Source organism: Cucumis melo, chromosome 2 (genome assembly GCF_025177605.1).
Source record: "Cucumis melo cultivar AY chromosome 2, USDA_Cmelo_AY_1.0, whole genome shotgun sequence".
NCBI lineage: Eukaryota > Viridiplantae > Streptophyta > Magnoliopsida > Cucurbitales > Cucurbitaceae > Cucumis > Cucumis melo.
In genome coordinates this window covers 5,347,915-5,367,252 of record NC_066858.1, presented here as the reverse complement: position 1 = coordinate 5,367,252, position 19,338 = coordinate 5,347,915, and the positions used below count along the sequence as shown (strand labels likewise).

Sequence of the window (19,338 nt, the reverse complement as noted above, 5' to 3'; positions counted from 1 at the left end):
ACAAAACAAAACAAAACAAAACAAAAGCGTCATCCATTAAAATACTTGGTTTCTTTCTTGTTTAGCATCTAGCTTCCATTTCTCTTCCTTGCATCGTGTCTTGAGGAGTGAGCATTTCTACCTATTATGGGCTGATTAGTAATTCGTGACATGGGGGTTAAGGGTCAACCCATTATCATGCCTCTAAACTTATATTTCTCACAACTCTTTTTCCTTTGCCTAGCATGGGACTTTCCCATGTGGATTATTGAATGGGGTGGGATGCCAGTCCCGTTTGGTGTTGCTCTCTCACCAACTGGGGTCTTTCTTGGCTAAGGTAAGACTTTGCCCATTTACTTACCGGTTTGGCACTCCCTTCTTCCTCTTCCTAACTCGCCTTCAAATTTTTCTTCTTTCACTTCAAACTCCTTCATTCTTCTTCGGTCAAACACTTATCATCTAGCATAGCTATCTTGACCAACTTAGGAAAGCTAACCAATTTGCACTCGCCATTATCTGAGTCCAAATTGTTGTCCTTAATCCCCTTTTCAAAACACGTACACTGATCTTCTTCGTCCATTACGAAGACTATTGCAAACCTTGCATGCTTAGCGAATTCCTTTTGATAGTCACATTGCCTTGTTCCAGACTCAGGAGTTTCTTTTTTCATTTACACAAATGAGGACAAAACTCCTCCCGAAATGCTTTCCTAAATCCTTAACAAAAGTCATTCCTCCTTATCTTGACGCCCACAGGACCCACCAATCCTCACCATTACCTTGCAACAAGAACGTTATAAAACCTCACTTTCCTATCTTTTGAGCAATAGGTGACCATGTAAAACATTTCAACCAAGCTTAGCCAATTCTCCGTATTAGCTGGATTCACAATTCCTTTAATGTTTGTATAACTCGTCTAAGCAACGCCTGTTCCATTCTCTCTTTGTCCCGAGCATGATATCAACTGCTTCCTACAAGAATAGCTTGAAATTAGCTCAACTTTTCCTACTATAGCATTCTACAACTTACTTTCATGCCCAATCAATGGTTAACTTTAGCTTCCCCAGAAACTTATGTTTTGATACCACCTGTCTCGCCCTGTCCCAAAAGACGCTTATTACAACCCTGTAGAGGCGTGCCGCCTGGACCTTCCACGCTTACCACACCACGTAATAAACGCTGAATGCCCAGTAAGCGGGACATCTTTTTTCATCCTCAACATAAGGCTTTAAACGCCAAGCTTTCTTAACACATCACCAAAAAAATATCAACTTAAATTTCATTAACTTTGTCTTAACAATTTGTTCGCTTTCACTTGTATACCATTACGCGACAAACGTGGGATAATACGATGGAATCAATACAAAACTTTCTATTAACTTAACACTTTTACAAGGTTCAATTACAACTTACAAATTTCTTTACAAAAAGACTTAAAACATATTCTTACGACTCTTTTTTCCCTAACTCAACTTTTTGAATTTCTTGTCTGATTTACTCGCCTCATCGTGTAGCACTGCACCTTGTTCCCTTCTTCGCCACCAAAGTGCAATCCTTTGCGCTATTGTGGGAGGGACTTTGTGGAACTCTTTTTGCATTATTACTCAGTATCATTTCGAAATATTGTCCTTTCCCATCCTTGCGTCATCAGCTGCTCCTCAAAGATACACCTTTTCTCATCCATCACCTAATGCTGCTTCTTAAGACGAGGTACTTAGAGGTGTGAAGCCTTAACTCCCCTAGCTTGGTTCTTTGACTCATTTGCTCTCAGGTTCACTAGGTTAGGCCCTACTAACCTAGGTATCACTCTTACCTTCCTTCGAGCCAGACCATCCTTAGGCGTAATAGAAATTTTCATGACTAACGCACCATGTAAGGCTACCGAATAATTCTATCTTCCCTCCTTAGCGAAGCTACAATGCATAAACTCCATCTTTTGCTTGGTTTCAATGCCTGGTACCCTGGGGAGGGAAAACTTTGAAACATGAGTCAAATAGATTTAGTGACTGATGGATTGAGAAATACCTTTCTAGGGAAAACAATAATAATCAGATAACAAACTTAAGCAAGATTAGATCGTGAGCAAATAATTTTCATCGCATCAACCGTAACCACAATTTCTATAAGCACAACAAAATTCCAGACATTCGAAACCACAACAACCTCATCCTAAGTACAATCGATTACCATATATTTAAGGCATTAAACGTTCATATGAATCATCGCAACCATCTTCATAAGTGGACTTAATTTCCACACATTCCAACTCATTATTGAGGCCTGTGATTCTCTCATCGCCTGGACCTGGAATCCACATTTCACCAGCATCGTGTAAGTTACTTGGGATTTCTACCAGTGTCTTGACATATCTATCCTTTTTCATTTGACTAGTGTCTCATCGTGACTTACCTAGACTTGGGATTTTCCTCTCGCTTGGACCTGAGATTCATTCCCAACTAGCACCACACGAGTTACCTAGGATTTCCACCAGTGTCTAGCGGTAGATTGCGTTTTCCTTTTACAACGACTACTATAAACAACACACAGACGAGTTAGCACACTTACTTACTTTCCTTACATAGTATTTCAATAGTCACCAGAATCATACAATAAGGAACACCATTATTTGCAAATATATTAGGGAATCTTTTTTCCCTAACTCATATATTATTTGCAAATATATAATCTCATATATATTGGAATCTTATTCCTCAATATCTTCCTTTCTTGTCGTTGGATTCCTCTTCTCTCCTAGCAATTTCCTCATCTACCATTCAACTCTTCAAATTTTCCTTGTCACTTTCATTAGAAAGTTTAATACTTTTAAAAAATTAATTTTTCCTTTGAGATCTTTGGCCCATTTCTATAGTGACCTCCCAGGTCATTTTAACCCTTTGCACGTGTCTCATTACCGACTTGCCAACCCAAACTCGACACATGGTGTGAAACCCTAAATTTTTCTAAGACCATTAGAAAACTTAAGTTATTTGGAGTGGTTGGAAGTTTTAGCTGTTAAATGAAGTTAAGGATAAGAGTGTCATAAAAAGTGTGTCATGGTTATTGAAAAAAGAAGAAAATTTTGCTTAAGTGTTAAAACTTTAAGGTTTTATGACAGAAGGAATAGTTGTGAAAATGTTGGTTCGGTATCAAAAGAGACAATGCAAGAAGTTTAGTGGTTAAGTTGGTGGTTAAAAGCACATGAAAAACCTTTAAATGACATTCAATAGGTGGCTAAAAGAAGGTTGAGAACCTCTAAGCTATGCGTTTAGGACATTTGTTGAGCGGCCAAAATCATGAAAAATAAACTCCAAGGACATGTCTAGGCGTTTTAGAATGGCTTGGCAATTTGGACATGCTAGGCAAGATGAACCTTGTGAGGTTAGCAAAGACATGGCTAGGTGAGAAAATCTTGTAAGGTTAGCAAAGCCAAGGTTGGTCTTGATAGCCATGTGTTAGGCGAGAAAATCTTGTGAGATTAGCAACGACATGGCTAGGTGAGAAGGAAATGAGAAGTTAGCAAGGGTTAATCTTGTACTATGCGAGATGATGGACTAAGAGGTTAGTAGGCAAGATGAGATGACTTGGGCGTTTTGGTTAAGCGGCCAAGGCTATGCGAGAAGGACCATAAAGGTTATCTAGGCATTTTGGCAAGCTGTGTGGCAAGCTTATGGTAGTCAGTTTAAAGTTAATCCAAGTGTCTTAAGCTAATTATATGCATGTTTGCAGCCAAGGTGAAGCTAGAATGGAAGTATGAAGTATCTTAAGGAAAATTAAGGGTGGATTAAGCAAGGTTTAATTATCAAATAATTTTCATGCAAGGCTTCCTATAAATAGGCAACTTCACATAAGGATTTCTCATAACTCACTCGTGCAATTTCTCTCTAAATGCTTTCTAAAGTTCAGTAATTGAATCTAGTTTACAAATGATAGCTGCTATGAAAGTTGCAGGAGAGAAGTTAGGCGCTTTGACCAAGAAAAGGCGAGAAGGTCATTTTAGAAGAGAATCTGAATAAAGTATACTTTAAGAGAGTTACAGAGCACATCTGTTGAAATTTGGTTATGAAATTAAGAAAGTTAGAGTAATTTTGTAGAAGAAAGTTGTTCCAAAAGAGTTATTGATTTAAAGTTATAAGCATTCGAATGAAGTTATGTTTCTGGACGAAAAATAGTGTTCTGGGTAATGGCCGAGTGACCTATATATGTGGGCAGATGGGCATGTTGTAAGGCATACGACAAGATCATGGCATGCACTTAGGCTGCACGCATGACCTTGTGAAAAAAGGTTAGCAGGCAAGCTGGGTGCCCAAAATAACACGTCCAAGGGCACGCGATGGCACTGGTGTGTACTCTTACACCAGGCTACTAGCCCATGCGCCCGCACCAAAGTCGATCTACCATGTTAGTGAGCCCCGATAGATCATTTTTTTGTTGTTTTAAGTTGTTTTGATATTTTTAGAAATTTTAATGGAAGTTTTGGATATTTTCATGATTAAGGGATTAATTAAGGACTAAATATGGATTTTGCAAATTAAGGAGGCTATAAAGGAAATTCTCGACCAAGGACTGTTCAAGTATAGTTTGTAACACATAGTTTTAAAAATCTATTATTTAACCATGATTTCAAGCTATTCAATTTATTTCCAAATTATTGATCAAGAAATGCTTTATGGTAAATGTTTATTGAACCAATTTCTCAAAGTTATGCTATACTGAATGTTTTAATGACATGTTATGAAAGCAAAGGAAATGTTTCCATGGTTTCAAATGTGTTCTCCTCCCGAATATTCCATGTGATCTATTGTATACATGTGGTTAACTCTATATTGATCGTAGGGTTGATGAACCTATAGTTTATAAGCCATCGGTAAGGGTATATTTTTATGCCTTAAAGGAGGAGGATTACAACAAAAATTGTTTTCTATCGACTGTTCCATATTTGGACAAAGAGGTTTAATACTGCCTGTGGCTATGGAACATTGTCTTTCAAAAGCTATGAAAATGATCAAGTAACATGTTATGAAATGACTGTTTACTGATAAATGTATTTTAAGCTTTAGTTTCACGTTAAACGATTTATGAAAACATGTTTTATAAAATCGTTGCTCACTAAGTCTTTTGACTTACCCTTTCAAAATGCTTTCCCTCTTTCTAGGTACAGATTGTGAACCTCCGTGAGTTGAACATACCGCTATCAGGCCAATTCAGTTTTAAATCATGAAAGGAATAAATTTGTTAAAAGTATATTTGTATTTATGTTTAAGTTTATATCTCTATATTTTATACACTTTACTTGATATTTACAAAAGGCATTTCAAATGGGCTACACTACGGCTTAAAAGTATTTTCAAGGTTAAGAGACTTCCATTGGCAAATGTTTTAATGTTTTCATGTTAAGGGTCAGCTGAGACTATTCCAGAGGTGGATAGTTTTGGTTGACATCACATCACATCCCGATCTTAGTAAAAAGGTGTTGGGATGGGGTGTGACACGTGAGTTATCCATCAGCAGCAATGAGACTTTCCCTTCGAGACACACACTTTATCTCTTTAGGAATCTAAACTCTTAAATCGGCTGACCCTCATATCTTCTCAGGCGATTGGACTTTTATTTCCTCCCAGTGAGTGGTCAAGTCATCTTGACAAGACATTTCCTTGCCTCCTTGCTTAGGCATAGACACTTCTTTTCCATATTACTATGTTAAATGCCTAACTTTTAGTGTTCATTGCACGTTTTTTCCTTGCCGACTTATTCTCATCGTGTCGCTTACCTTCTCGCAATGAAAGTTAGACTTGAGCACTTATTTTCGCATTGTTTTCCTCCCTTTTTCATACTTTCCCACGGGATGTTCTATACTTTTCCTCATCCGAACCTCCCTTCTTCGGGTCAAGGCCTCATGCATATTCTTTTTCATTAGGCCTTTATTGTGTTGGCCTCATACACTCCTTGCGGTCTCATGCTGCTATAAGGCATGCTCTGGCACATGATCCGTCATGCTCTCAACTACCTGCTCTAAAAATTCTTCCTCAAACGTGCCTTCAACACAAATATCCTCATGAGAAGCTCTTTTCTCTCTAACTACTCTCCTTCTTTGCCTCTCCTCCCAACCTATCTAGAAAATATAACACCGAATTCTGATCTTGGGAGGATCAGATCATATAAAGAAAGAGAATAATAAAGAACAATAAATAGGTAGAAAACTCTTTTGCAAAAGAAATCTAGCCGCTCACCGACAACAATGCTAATATGGCAGACGAATTTTTTTGCCCAAATCCATGCCAAATAAATTACCAAGTCACACACCAAGCACTAGTCTTAGTGAGAAGTTTTTGTTGAACTCAAGTAGCACACTAATTCCTCAAACGATCTAATTTCCAACCATGTAATCAAAATAGGGGTTTTAAGCTAAATTTAATTGCAAGAAAACAAATTGCATGAAACAAAGAGAAATTGTAAAGATTTAATGTCAAAAGGGTCTAACTTGGGTTTGGTGGATTTTGCCTATTCTATGCATTTTATGAGTATACTTTATCATTACCAAATTTGTTGTGAGGCCTTGATCTGAAAAAAGAGAGCTTTATTGAAAAGAAGTCTTGCTGGGAAGTCATTTTGGATAAGTATAAGCATGGGACATCTTGCGAGGAAGGATGCAAGAAGAGAAAAGGTGAAGCAAAGATGAATTTTTGGGTCTAAATTCTTTTGTGTAAGGTAAGCAATGCGATAAGAACAACTGACGAGGAAGAAGCATGTGTTGGTTGCTAAGAACTAGGCTTTTAGCTTGGTAATGCGAGAAGAAGTACCTACACCTACGAAAGTATGGCGAATAAGTAGGTGTTCTGTTGAAATGACTAGACAACTCGCTATGGAAAGTTAAATGTCTGTTGCTTCCTGAGATGATAGAGAGAGTCAGGCACTTAAAAGTTTGAATTTTCATGGAGACATAAGGTTGGTGTCCCAAGGGAATGTCTAATCGTTACAGATCTTTGGCCTACATATCGAGTTTGGGTTGGCTACATGGTTCGGTAAATTGATAAAGTGACACGTGTAAAGCGTGAAAGTGACCTTTGGATGTGAAAGGACACTATAAATAGGGCCCAAGACTGAAGGAAAAAGGAGTTTTCAGAAATGTTTAACACTCTGATAGATTACAAGAGAAAGCTCTAATTGTTGAATGACTGGTCAAGGGAATTACTAGATGAGAACAGAAATCCGAGAGTAGAGAAGGAAGAAGTTGAGGCTAAGTATTTTTGTGAGTGATTGTTCTCAAATAAAACAAGTATCTTTGTCAAAGTTCTTTGTAACAAATGATTGTTTAGAGTAACTTTCATATGTAAAACATTTGTGAATCTTTCATCAATGGTAGAAATGTTTTATGAATGATTTCCATGAATAGTTAATGTTGTGCCTGTGATCTTGATAAGTAAAAAATGTATTCTATTGATGATTGTTTGAAAGTATTCCTTCGTGGATGTTATTACATGATATTGTTACTGCTGTGATTTTTGAAAGGAAGCTGAGTAGCTAATCATTCTGTTTGCTGATTGTAATGATTGTATGATGTGAGAAAAATGAGCGTATCGTAAGATATTGGTGAAAATCCTAAGTAACTCGCATGATGCTAGCTGAATGTGTAACGCTCCAGCAAATTAGAGTTTCACCTCTAGAGTTTTTTTTTTCTCTTTTCTTTTCTTCAAATTGTTATGGATTTGATTATTGTGGACCTTATGCTTAATGTAAGGGTAAAGTTTTCCTTGGTTATTTTTTTAATTATTGAAGTTAGGGGGAAATAATTTAATTAATGATGATTAGCAAATTAATTATTTGCCTTGGAAAGGGTCAAGGGTGGTTTAATTGAAGAGAGAGAAAAGAGGGTAATTGAAGAGAGAGAAAAGAGGGTTTATTAAATTCTTTTATTATTTTAAATTCTTTTAAAAAGGAGGCATTGGGAGACGTGAGACTCCTCATCTCCCCAAAGAAGAAAAACCCAAGCCGCCGCCACTCTCCACGCCGCCGCCGCCAGCTTCAAGCACAAGCGTCGGAGCCGGCCGCAGTAGAAGCCGAACCACCCTCCCAGCCGCGCCGGAAATCCGTCCAAGCCGATCCGCGCACGCCGGGCATCCATCGCAAAGCCGAATCCGCAGCCGCCACCCGAAGCCGATCCACCGCGCGTCTGCAAGCCGAATCCGCAGCCGCCAACCGAAGCCGGAACTCGCCGTGCCGCTTCGATCTAAGGGGGACAGCCGATGCCGCGCCGCTTCGACCAAGCCGAAAGGAGCCGCTTAGATCTGACGCAGCCGGAACGTCCATCAGCCAGCCGTCGCGCCGTCGCGCCGACTGAAGCCCAGCAGCCAACGCCGAGCGTGCCTCCAGCCGTCGAACCCGAACCCGGAGCCGCTCCACATCCGCGCGCCCGAACCCGGAGCCGAATCCGCTTGTGAGCCGCGTCCTCGCGTGAAGCCGCGCCGCGCGCTTCTGCGTAGCCGAGCCGCGTCTCCCTCCTGTTGCAAGCCGAGCCGCACGCGTAAATCCCTGTACCGAGCCGAGCCGCGCCTGCGCCAAGCCGAGCCGGTCCCTGTCCTCTTCCAGCCGAGCCGCCAAGACTAATTTGGCTCCATCCACCTAAATTTTGGTAATTTAATTAATTATTGTGGCATTTCCCAGTAAGACTCCATGCTTCGGACGTTAATTAAATTAATTTGGGACTAAATTAAGTTATTTTCCTTAAGGGACGTCTTGGACCAAGTAATTGCGGCAGCGCGGGATTTCTTCAGTAGGGGCTCGAGCACTGCAACCTCCTTCTAGGTTAGGACCTCGTCGCTTGGAAAGCGTACTGCCTCGCGGTTAGGACTCGACAAGTAAATCTCCAGGTAAGAGATTCTACTACTAGCTCCATGCTTAGAATTATGAGACTATGTATACTCCAATTTTGCATGTTGAGGATTAGACGGTACGATGCCTGAAATCAATGTTAGTATGATGTAAATGACGATATGGTTATGCTATAGCCTGTTATGTGTGGCGAGAGCTGTTATGGCTATACGACGAATGTCGAGACGGAGAGTGTAGAGAAGATTTACGTGATATGTTATATGCTGATGCCATGTGTATGTATACTGCAATTAGGGTACCTGTTAGCTTAATCTGTTAGAGTCGTACCTGCATGGGTGTCCTTCGGGATCACCACCTATTGAGGACTGTGTGGTCCGACGGGACACCAGTCTAGCATGGATATAGATATGACTCGAGTGACTCGACGGGGTCCTCGCATCCCGACTGTCCTAGGTGTCCCCCGGGGCACCGAAGACCAGAGTTACGTTCCTACGGGAGCGCATGTTGCACGTGTTCGGGAACGTGCCAGAGATTGGGTACCAGTTACAGGACACTGACAGGAAGTTAACAGGCACCTAGTGGGACTAGTAGTGGGTCCCTTACTGAGTATTTTATACTCACTCTCTTCATTTCATGTTTTCAGGTAGAGGACGAGGCAAGGGCAAGGGCAAGCTGGCGAGCGACCCGAAGTGACCGTGGAGGGCCATAGGGGCTACTGCTTCCGCTTATCCTTATTTTAGACTTTCGTATTTGAGTTTGAGTACTTTTCATTACTTATCATCTTTTTATGTAGATAGGGCCCGAGTAGGACTTTAGAACGCATTACACCTTTTTGCATAACTACCTTGTTTAAATTTTCATAAATAAAATTTCTTAAACGTTACGCGATTTTAATAAATTTTATGACTTAAACCACTTGTTCTATATTTAGTAATGACTTCGATTCAGTATAAGGAGTTGGGTCGTTACAGAATGTGAATCACAGGTCCAAGCAAGGGGAGAATCTTAGGTTGGGGTGAGCTGTGATGTGTTATTGACGCTGGATGTTGGTTGAATGTAAATCCTAGATCTAGGCAAGGAATATTGTATGAGACGCTGATTGAATGTGAATCCCAGGTCTGAGAAAAGATTGTGACGAGACGTTTGTTGAAATCCTAGGTAACTCATGTGACACTGGTTGAATGTGAATCCTAAGTCTAGGCGAGGGGAGAATCCTAGTTCCCAATGATGATCTTGGCTTGCATGATGACTTAAGTGCGTGGAACTTATCATGCTTGTTGCGATTGTGGTTTGATTGATTGTGGTTTGATGCGATGGGAACCTTATGTTTTGTGAACTGACCTTGTTGTTGTTATATCTGAAGTTGTGTATTCCCCAAAAGGTATTTCGTAAACTTATCGCTAGTTTGATTTACATTTTAAGTTTTTCCTCCCCAAGTTGTCAGGCGTGGAAGCCAAGTAAAAGTTGGATGTCAGGCGTAAAAGCTAAGTAAAGGAGCGAGGATGGGGTTGTTATGTAAACTTATGTGGCGTGAGAGTCGTGTCATCCTACCTCGCATTTAAGGTGCTGGTTAGTAAGCGCATCACTCCTTAACACCCAAAACTCAGTTCAGTGGGAAGGTGAGTGCACACTTAGGTTGGTGAGGCAAAGCCCAAAGAGCAAAAGAGTTGAAGAATTGAGGTAAGGAAAGAAATCCTGAAGGTTGTCTTCTACGTTAGGGTTCTAGGCGATCGACGTGAAGAAAGGAAGAAGAACTTTACACTTCTAGGTACCCTGCCTCAAAAAAGCAACTGAAACGACAAAGAAAGAAGAGGAGTCTTTTACTCCCAAACATCTTGGCACAAAGAGAAGCACCATGGTGGAAAAAGAAAGACGTGCAGAACTTGGTTTTATTTTCATACTTGTAAAAGAGGAATGTGCTTGTAAATTATGAACTTTATGTAAAGTGTTAAGTTAATAAAGAGAAGAAGTTTATTTATTTCGCTGCATTATCTTTTGTGCTTATTGCCTAGATGTTAAAAGTTATTTAGAACTAAAGATTAAGTTCTAGGCGACTGAGCTAAGTTTAAGAGTTTTTTTCCGCTGCAAAGTGTTGTGAAGGTCTCCAAGGTTCAACTAAAGAACTTTTCGAAGAGGCAAGTGAAAGGAGTTGTTTCACTCACTAAGCGATGGACACGTCATCTCGCATAGAGATATGCAAAGGATGTCTAGGCGCACGTTCCTATTTAGTCACGTGGAGTGGCAGTTCAGGGCAGGGCGGACATTTATACATTGATTACACTTAATTCAATTGGAAAAGCCAATTGAATTTTCATAAGCAACTAATCGACATTTATAGATTCAATATTAATTCAACTAGAAAAGCCAGTTCTGTTTTTATAGTGTTCTATTTTCTTAAATGACTCTTAACCCACTTCTACTCCTAGGAGATGTCAGCACTCTCTAAATATGAGGTTACAGAGATACGTCTAGAAGAATGGGAAGATCTCCAATGTCCATTGCCCTAGGAGCGAAAGAAGCCAATCTCGCTGGGTTCAGCAACACCATCAGTGTATTAACGCGAGATACATTTCCTGTTTACTGTATTAAGTGGGTTGATGTTCGTCTAGAGTACATCGAGGTTGTCAAGGGCGGTCTACAGGTAAGTTTATTAATTACTTTACATGTATGTTAAACCTACATATACAGAAACCTAAACCGAATGTTCTTCCCTTGGTAGCAATGGTTCATGCTTGATTTCACATATCAAGCACTTAATCAATTTGTTGAGCATCAAATGCTCACCACTTTCAAAGAGTACAATGATCCTAAACAAGCAGTGTCAACCCATCGTACAGATTTGTGAATTGTTTGAAAGATTGGCACTTCCTTTGCAATTACTACTTGAGTCGACAATTTCAGGTGATTTACACTTTCTAATGTTCATTCATGTTACTTCATTTTTGTTGTTTGCATGTATTATTTTTATTGCTTGCATGCAGGAGTAATCAAGGACCAACAAGGCTGCTAGAGCGAAACAACCTTACAACCATAGTAGTGAGTCCAATTAGTCGTTCCGACAATGACAACATGAAATAATTAAAGAACGAGGCCAGTCAATAGGATGTATGGAGCTGTTTAAAGAAGCACAAGCCAATAGGATGGTTAATTCATTTCACAAGCAGCCGTGGATGCCCATGTAAGTTTATAGTTTATAATCTTTTATTTTCTACTTTAATTTGTGAGTTTATAACTTAACACTTTATGTGCAGAATCAAATGCTGGAACTCAAGTCTGCACCCACCCTAGAAAGTTTTTGACCACTCTCCGGGGATGAGATATGCGAAACTGCTTTGGGTAGACGATCGGGCTACTCAAAAGGTTTTGGTTGGGGCTCTAAGCCCAAGTCCCAGAAGAGTGGTAGCAGTTTTTGACTTCATATTCGTAACAAATGCACTCTAGAAAGGTTAGCGAACTAAGATCTAGCCTTGAGTGGTCAGAATCCAAGATTGAAAAACAAAAAAATGAGCTTACAGAAGCTAAATGATTGATTGAATAACAATGAAGAACGTCAGAGATGCATGCCCGACATATGGAAGAAATGAAGAAGATGATTAAGGAAATGACTAGGGCACACAGAGGACCTTGAACTTGCGGTGCGTATTTTTGAAGTTTTAAGTTGTTTAATTTGTTATCGGTGATACATAAAATTACTTTTATGTCATTGTAGCTGTGGACTTGTTCGAAGAAGGCATTCGGGAAGATGAAAAATTATGTATTTTTTACCTTTTTATGTAATTGTTCGAAGAGTTGGATTTATTTTCTAATTATATAAATCACAAGTTGGTGTTTTAATGATTCTATTAATTTTTTGTTTGTTGTGTTTGAGAACTTTATTGAATTTAAATTGAATCGAAACTAAAAAAAGTGTCTCTCGATTAAAAAAAATCGAACAAAGTAATTGGAAAGAAATTAAAAATATCTCCCGATGCATAAAGGCATTGGGAATGAGAACCGTTCCATCGACATTGTAAGCACAATATTTAGTATGGTGTGGCTATTCTGCAACTATGTGGTCATACTAATTGCACAATACTGAGCTCTCTACCTTTTAGGGTTGTGGCCAGCGCCATGGAGCATCACGATACCGAGCCTTAATGTCACACCCCTCTCAAAGCTCCCTCGCCCCAAAAGAGGGTGTTAGGGCTAGTAAGCACTGACACACTTTGACAACACTCACCAACAAACTAAACTGTCTAACTCAGCAACCTCAGAACTTAACAAGAAAACGTTAGTATGTTTGTTGACTATTGAAGTCATACTTAAGTAGTTTTAACTTCTTTTGAGAGTGAAAGTGTCACTTAGACACTTTTAAGAGATTTTGTAGTTGGTTTAGAGTTTGAAAGATACACTTAAACATTCTTAAGTTGTTTTGAGAGTTGAGACACCTTTTAGGTGATTTTTCATTCGTTTTTAGTTTGAAAGCCACATTCAAGGCACTTTTTGACTTGTTTTTAACATGAAAGTGTGACTTAGACAGTTTATAGAGATTTTGTGTTTGGTTTTGTGTTTGGAAGGCATACTTAGACATTTTAAAAGTTGTTTTGAGGGTTAAGACAATTTTTATGTGATTTAGTTGGTTTTTAGTTAGAAGGTCACATTTAGATAGTTTTAACCTTTTTTTTTTGGGATTTAGAGTGTTACTCAGACACATTTTAACTTGTTTTAGAGTTATATTGATACTTTCACACTTTTAGAAAACGTTTTAGGTTGGTATCGAGGTTCTAAGTCACAGTTAAGCCTTTTAAGTTGTTTTGATAGCTAAAGTGGCAATTACATTCGTTACTTTCTAGGTTGGTTTTGAATTTGAAAGTCACACTAGCTTAGACATTTATGAGTTGTTTTAAGAGTTAAAGTGGCACTTTGACACACATATTTGATACTTTTTAAGTTTGTTTTTAAGTGGCACTTACAGATTTTGAACTTAAAAAACTCAATTGTTCAAGCTTGCATCGATATTGTGTGTAGATATCTTTTAGCCAATCATATATATACTTCATATTTATTGTATGCTTGAGTTGTATGGTATGGCTATCATGCAACTATGGTAGTAAATAATGCACGCGTATATTTCGTACTTATTATTGTATGCTTGAATTGTAATATGTTGTGGTTATCCTGTATTTATTTTGTAGGCTTGAGTTTTAAGTCATATTTAGATAATTTTAACTAATTGTTTTAAGAGTTAAAGTGTTACTGAAACACTTTTTAGTATAACACTTCTTAGATATTTTGTAGTTGATTTTGAATTTAGAAGACACACTTAGACATTCATTGATACCAACTATTAATTAGTCATAACAAATGATAACAACTATTAGTCATAACAACCGAAAAAAATTATCAATTTGTGTGTTAGACGTGAAGTTTTTAGTTTTTACCCATCCTTGTGTTATATATACTATTATTTTATCTTTATGTTGTATATTCTATTCTTTATTAGCTTAAATGTCATTTATTTCACTAACACTAATAATAATAACAATTAAAAGGTGAAATGGTAAATTAAAGTTGTATATTGACCCAAAACATTAAAATAACAAGTGTGCAATATCAAATACAAAGCAACATTACACTATAATGCCTTAGAAAATAGCTTTGAGGGTCTTTTATTATAATGCCTTATTAGCAAATAGCTTTAAGAAGCTTTATTACAATGCCTAATTATTATATATAATGCCTTAGCAACTAGCTTTGAGGGAGCTTTATTATAATTGCCTTAGCAAATATCTTTGAGGGGTTGGTTGTGAACCATCTTCAAGTATGTAGGAAATGGTTGAACCACCTTGCTGAATGTTTTGGGATTCGTTCCAAAGTTTTGTGTTTGAAATCGATGTAGGTTATACCAAATCGCATGGTATATCCTCTTGACCATTCAAAATCGTCCAATAATGTCCATGCAAAATATCCTTTTATATTTACTTCAGCCCTACAAATATATTTCACAGTATATATCATTAACTAATAGATATTTTTAAATATACCAAAATATTACTCTATCCGATAAACCCAATATCTATACACAAATAATAGTCTATTGTGGGCTTTTGTAGATAGATTGTGATTTTATATATATATATTTTTAAATATTTTCAACAATTTTACCATTTACAAGTTTTTTTATTTATTTAGTTACTCACTTGATTGATTCGTGGAGTTTAATGAGATGCTGTTGATGATATTTAACTCGGCCCTCATCCTTGATTAATTTTTCAACGTTGGGACAATCATAGTCAAGATATCCTGTATTTAAAATATCAATTAATTAATCAAATAAGATAATTATAAACATCAAGCATGTTTATATACATTTATAGTAGAATAGTTTAAATACCATTTTCTGTTATGTAGATGGGTGGGTCTCTGTAATATTTCTTTATATGTATCATAAGATCTTTCAATCCTTGAGGATAAACTGCAAGCCAAGAATCTTTCCTCACCTACAAAATTAATTAATTATTTCATATAAGAAAAATAGAGGACAAATATTAATTTAAACTCTAAACTATAAATATATCAATTTAAACCTTTAACATTCATACATGCATCTAAATAAAATACAAATATTATACTTCTCTTTTGAAATTTCTTGTTCTTCTAACACACTTATATAATCGAAAGGTTTAGATTAATACACTTATGAAAGTTTAAGAGTTAATTTAATATGACTATCATGTTGAGGTTTAAATTGATATTTTTTCAAAATAACTTTGACATACAATTCATTTAAATTTCAAAAACCTAAACCAAACAAAAGTAATATAATTCACACATTTGATTACCTTTGGACCAATTGAAACTCCATCTCGATCAGCTACGATTCAGAAACACAAAAAAAAAAAAGTAAAAATGAAAGATATATAACATTAGATGATCATTTTGACGTAATTAATGAATGCATTACTTGAAACATCAGCATGTGCATCAGTGACTTGGCTTGGTTTGTTAGGATCAACATTGGGATTATTTTTTGCATAATTAGCTGTATAGTAATTTATTCCAAGAAAATCATATGACCCTTTCACCAAAACAATTTCATCATCTTTGAATTTAGGCAATCTCTTCTTCACAAGATCTCTCATGCTGGCTGGATAATCTCCATACACCAAAGGATGCAAAAACCTACAAATATAACATTTAAATAGTTTCAACATGATAAGGTAATTCTAAAATTTTAAGATTTCCAACTTTATTATAAAATATACCAAATTTTTATTTTCTATTTACGATAGATCACTATAAAATGAAGTACTAAATTTATAAATATTTTAAAAAGTTTTAACATTTAAAACTATTTATGTTCAAGCAACATAGATTAATTGTTTTACTTACCAACCAAGAGAAAAATCAAGAGCTCGAGATGTAGCCTTTCTGTCTTCCTCACTATTTGAATATGGGACATACCAATCTGTATTCAATGTCACCCCAATTTGACCATTTTGATGTTTCTACAAAATCCAAAATGAGTAAATGGTCGAAAAATGTGTGAAAATTTTTAGTTTACTTTTAACTTGAACAATATGAAATTTATAGCTTTTAACTAATAGAATTAATTAAAATCAAAATTTAGGTAATATGAGGGAGAGTAGTACATATTTAGACTTGTAAAGTTTAACCGCCTTAGCATGTGCGAGAATTTGGTGATGACCAACAATATATGGTTCAGTTCCAGGATCTCCACCGAGATAACGTAACGATTTCAAAAAACAGCCTCTACGTGGTAAAAGACCAATATGGTTTGGTTTCTTAGTTCCAGTATCTCCATCAACACAATCAGCCTGTTGCGAAGATCCTCTGCCTGGTGCAAATAGTCCAGTTGCATACCCATATGCGGCAAAGATATATTGCTCGTTAAAAGTGATCCAATGTTTCACTCTATCTCCAAACTCTTTGAAGCAAAGTTCAGCAAAATCTCGAAAATCATCTCTGAAATAATCAATATTCAAATTAATTATTTATTTTCCATGAAGTATATGTTTTTATTATCTATTTATTCTATTGTGAAGAACAGTTATTTATTATCATTATTATGCCAATATTCATATGTATCTCTACTAAAAGCTTCACCCGAAAACGTTTAAAAGTTCAATTATCTCGAACGTATAAGAGAAATTATAATATTGTAAAATAGTAAAATGTCAGAAAATATTTACAAAAGTATATTAAAATTTTATATTCTATTAATGACAAACATTGATAGACGACTTCTATCTATGTCTTGCAGCTTCGATGATATTGACATGGATATAATCTAAAATTTTGTTATATCAATAATTTTGCTATATATTTTGTATATTTTTCTTTTAATAACACTCGACAAATATAAAAATGATATTTTCTTTTAATAATACTAGGGGAAGTATTTTGTTATAGAAAAATAGTAATTAATACTATAATGTTTTGTTTGGTATTGTCATTGTGAAGGAATATGACCATTTAAAAGAAAGAAAGAAAAGGCTACTCACATAATTTGTTGACCCAAGAAGCCTTGATATGTATATTCTAAAGCCTGAGGAACATCCCAGTGGAAAAGTGTCACATATGGTTTGATGCCTACAAAATTACAATTCCCAATATTGTTGATTCAAATTTTGAGTAACTAAGCCAAATAATTTGTTTAGCAATTAATTAAATCAAAGTGTTTGAATGAGTCAATGAAGTATTAAGATATATAATACACCGACCTTTTGATATGAGCTCATCAATGAATCTATTGTAGTAGTCAATTCCTTCTTGATTCACACCACCACTTAGTTTTCCCGCTATTTATTTTCAAAATGTTAAAAAAACGTAAATCAATGTATAAGCATCATCAATTTAAATAATATATCTATATTTATTCATCAAGTTAATCATCATTTAAATTATATATCTATATTTATACAAACAAACACACACGTAAGTACAAAATAGTACATGGAAGCAAAAAAATCCTAATTAACTTAGAGGGAAAACTAATAAAAAAGATATGGAACTTTTAAGTTTATTTTTTCTATTAGGGTCGATAGATCAATTGGCATATCTCAACTAAGTTGAAACATTCTTGGCACCATGCTTTAATTAACCATCATATGAATTTTGTTTAATTTGACATATAACAAGTGATAATTCAAATCCTTACTTGGCAAGACTCTGGGCCAGGAAATTGAGAACCTGTAGGCATCAAAACCTATACCCTTCATAATGGCAACATCTTCCTGTATTATACATGATGAATAATTAATCGATATAATCATGAACATTACCTATGGAATATCAAAGTAGCTAAGGTAAAAAATAAACTATGGTCATCTAAAAATTGATAACCATTTTCTTTTTAAATTTTATGTGCAAGTAGATAAGTCTCACAAACCCGATACCGATGATATTGATCAACTGCTACATCTGCATTACTACCATCATCAATTCTCTCTGTAGTTTCACAAAAACAAACATGTCTATACTTCTTCATTTCGAAAAAGAAATAAGTATTAATATAATTATTTTTCGTATTGAAAGAGAGAGAAGAAAGAACCTGGGTGTTGATGAGTATACGTATCCCATATACTTGGTCCTCTCCCATACTTAAAAGCAGCACCTTCATACTGATACATATACATACATTAATATTATTAATTTAGAGAATCAAAGAAAATGAAAAGAAGGGCAGTGTGTTTTTTACGATACTTGATAAGCAGATGATGCACAACCAACAACAAAGTTTTTAGGGAAGTTGCTTCTCTTTATATGGGACATGATAGTAGGATCCATTGGAAGTAGTATGTGAGAATAAGTAAAAATAAGGCAATGAACTTAGAACCAAGAAATTAAGGAAGCCCTTATTATTATATCCTTCTTGGCTTTAGTTTGATCCTGAGATACTTCAATTTTCTAATTGCCTTTATATAGTGAGCTCAAGATGCACAAGCTAAGGGATGAGGAATCTGCAGCCATTGAAAGTAGTATAAAAACAAAAAAGAGTATCTCCACCTAAGTTGCATCTCAAAGATTCCCACACTTTAAATTTCTTTCTTTTCTTGTTTTATATATATGTTACATATTTTAATATTCCAAAACACATCATGTATCACATGATGTTACACATCATATGTTTTGAAATATTAAAATATGTAATATATATGCATGTATATGTCATGCATTTTTCAATATTGAAATATGTAAGTTTAGAGATGGAAGCAAGGGGAGAAAGACAATTTAGTTTTTGGGCTTTCGATGAATCATGTTGGTCCTCAAATACTTAGGAATAAATGCATCCGTAAAATGTATGTTTTTTTAATGTTTAAATTTTTAAGAATAAGTTTAATGGTTAGATTTTAACTATGATTTTTAGTGGTTTATTTTTATAAATGAGAGAACAAGAAAGATACATTTTGAACGTTAGTTGCTTTTATGTATATGTTTTTTCTTATGTATATGTTTTTTCAAAAAGATACTTTTATGTTATGATTGACTTTTGACACAACCATAACACCATTTTATTTATATAAAAAAGAAG

The 19,338-nt window shown here is 36.0% G+C and overlaps 1 protein-coding gene and 1 long non-coding RNA gene across 2 annotated transcripts in view; one reads left to right on the top strand and one right to left on the bottom strand.

Annotated features, from left to right (window-relative positions):
* Positions 1–8,499: 8,499 nt before the first annotated feature.
* Positions 8,500–19,338, top strand: part of LOC127146549 (uncharacterized) — a 61,283-nt gene continuing 50,444 nt past the window's right edge. The window contains exons 1-2 of the long non-coding RNA XR_007818020.1: positions 8,500–8,604; positions 8,702–8,842. This is a non-coding gene — a long non-coding RNA (uncharacterized LOC127146549). The remainder of the gene's footprint in view (positions 8,605–8,701; positions 8,843–19,338) is intronic.
* Positions 14,337–18,702, bottom strand: LOC103492048 (beta-glucosidase 24). The gene is given in 13 exon segments (XM_051080771.1): positions 14,337–14,772; positions 14,984–15,086; positions 15,178–15,283; positions 15,626–15,657; positions 15,748–15,965; positions 16,176–16,291; positions 16,436–16,769; positions 17,309–17,396; positions 17,528–17,605; positions 17,965–18,040; positions 18,196–18,254; positions 18,358–18,427; positions 18,510–18,702. Coding segments are annotated over 13 exon segments (1,605 nt in total). The 5' UTR covers positions 18,594–18,702; the 3' UTR covers positions 14,337–14,531.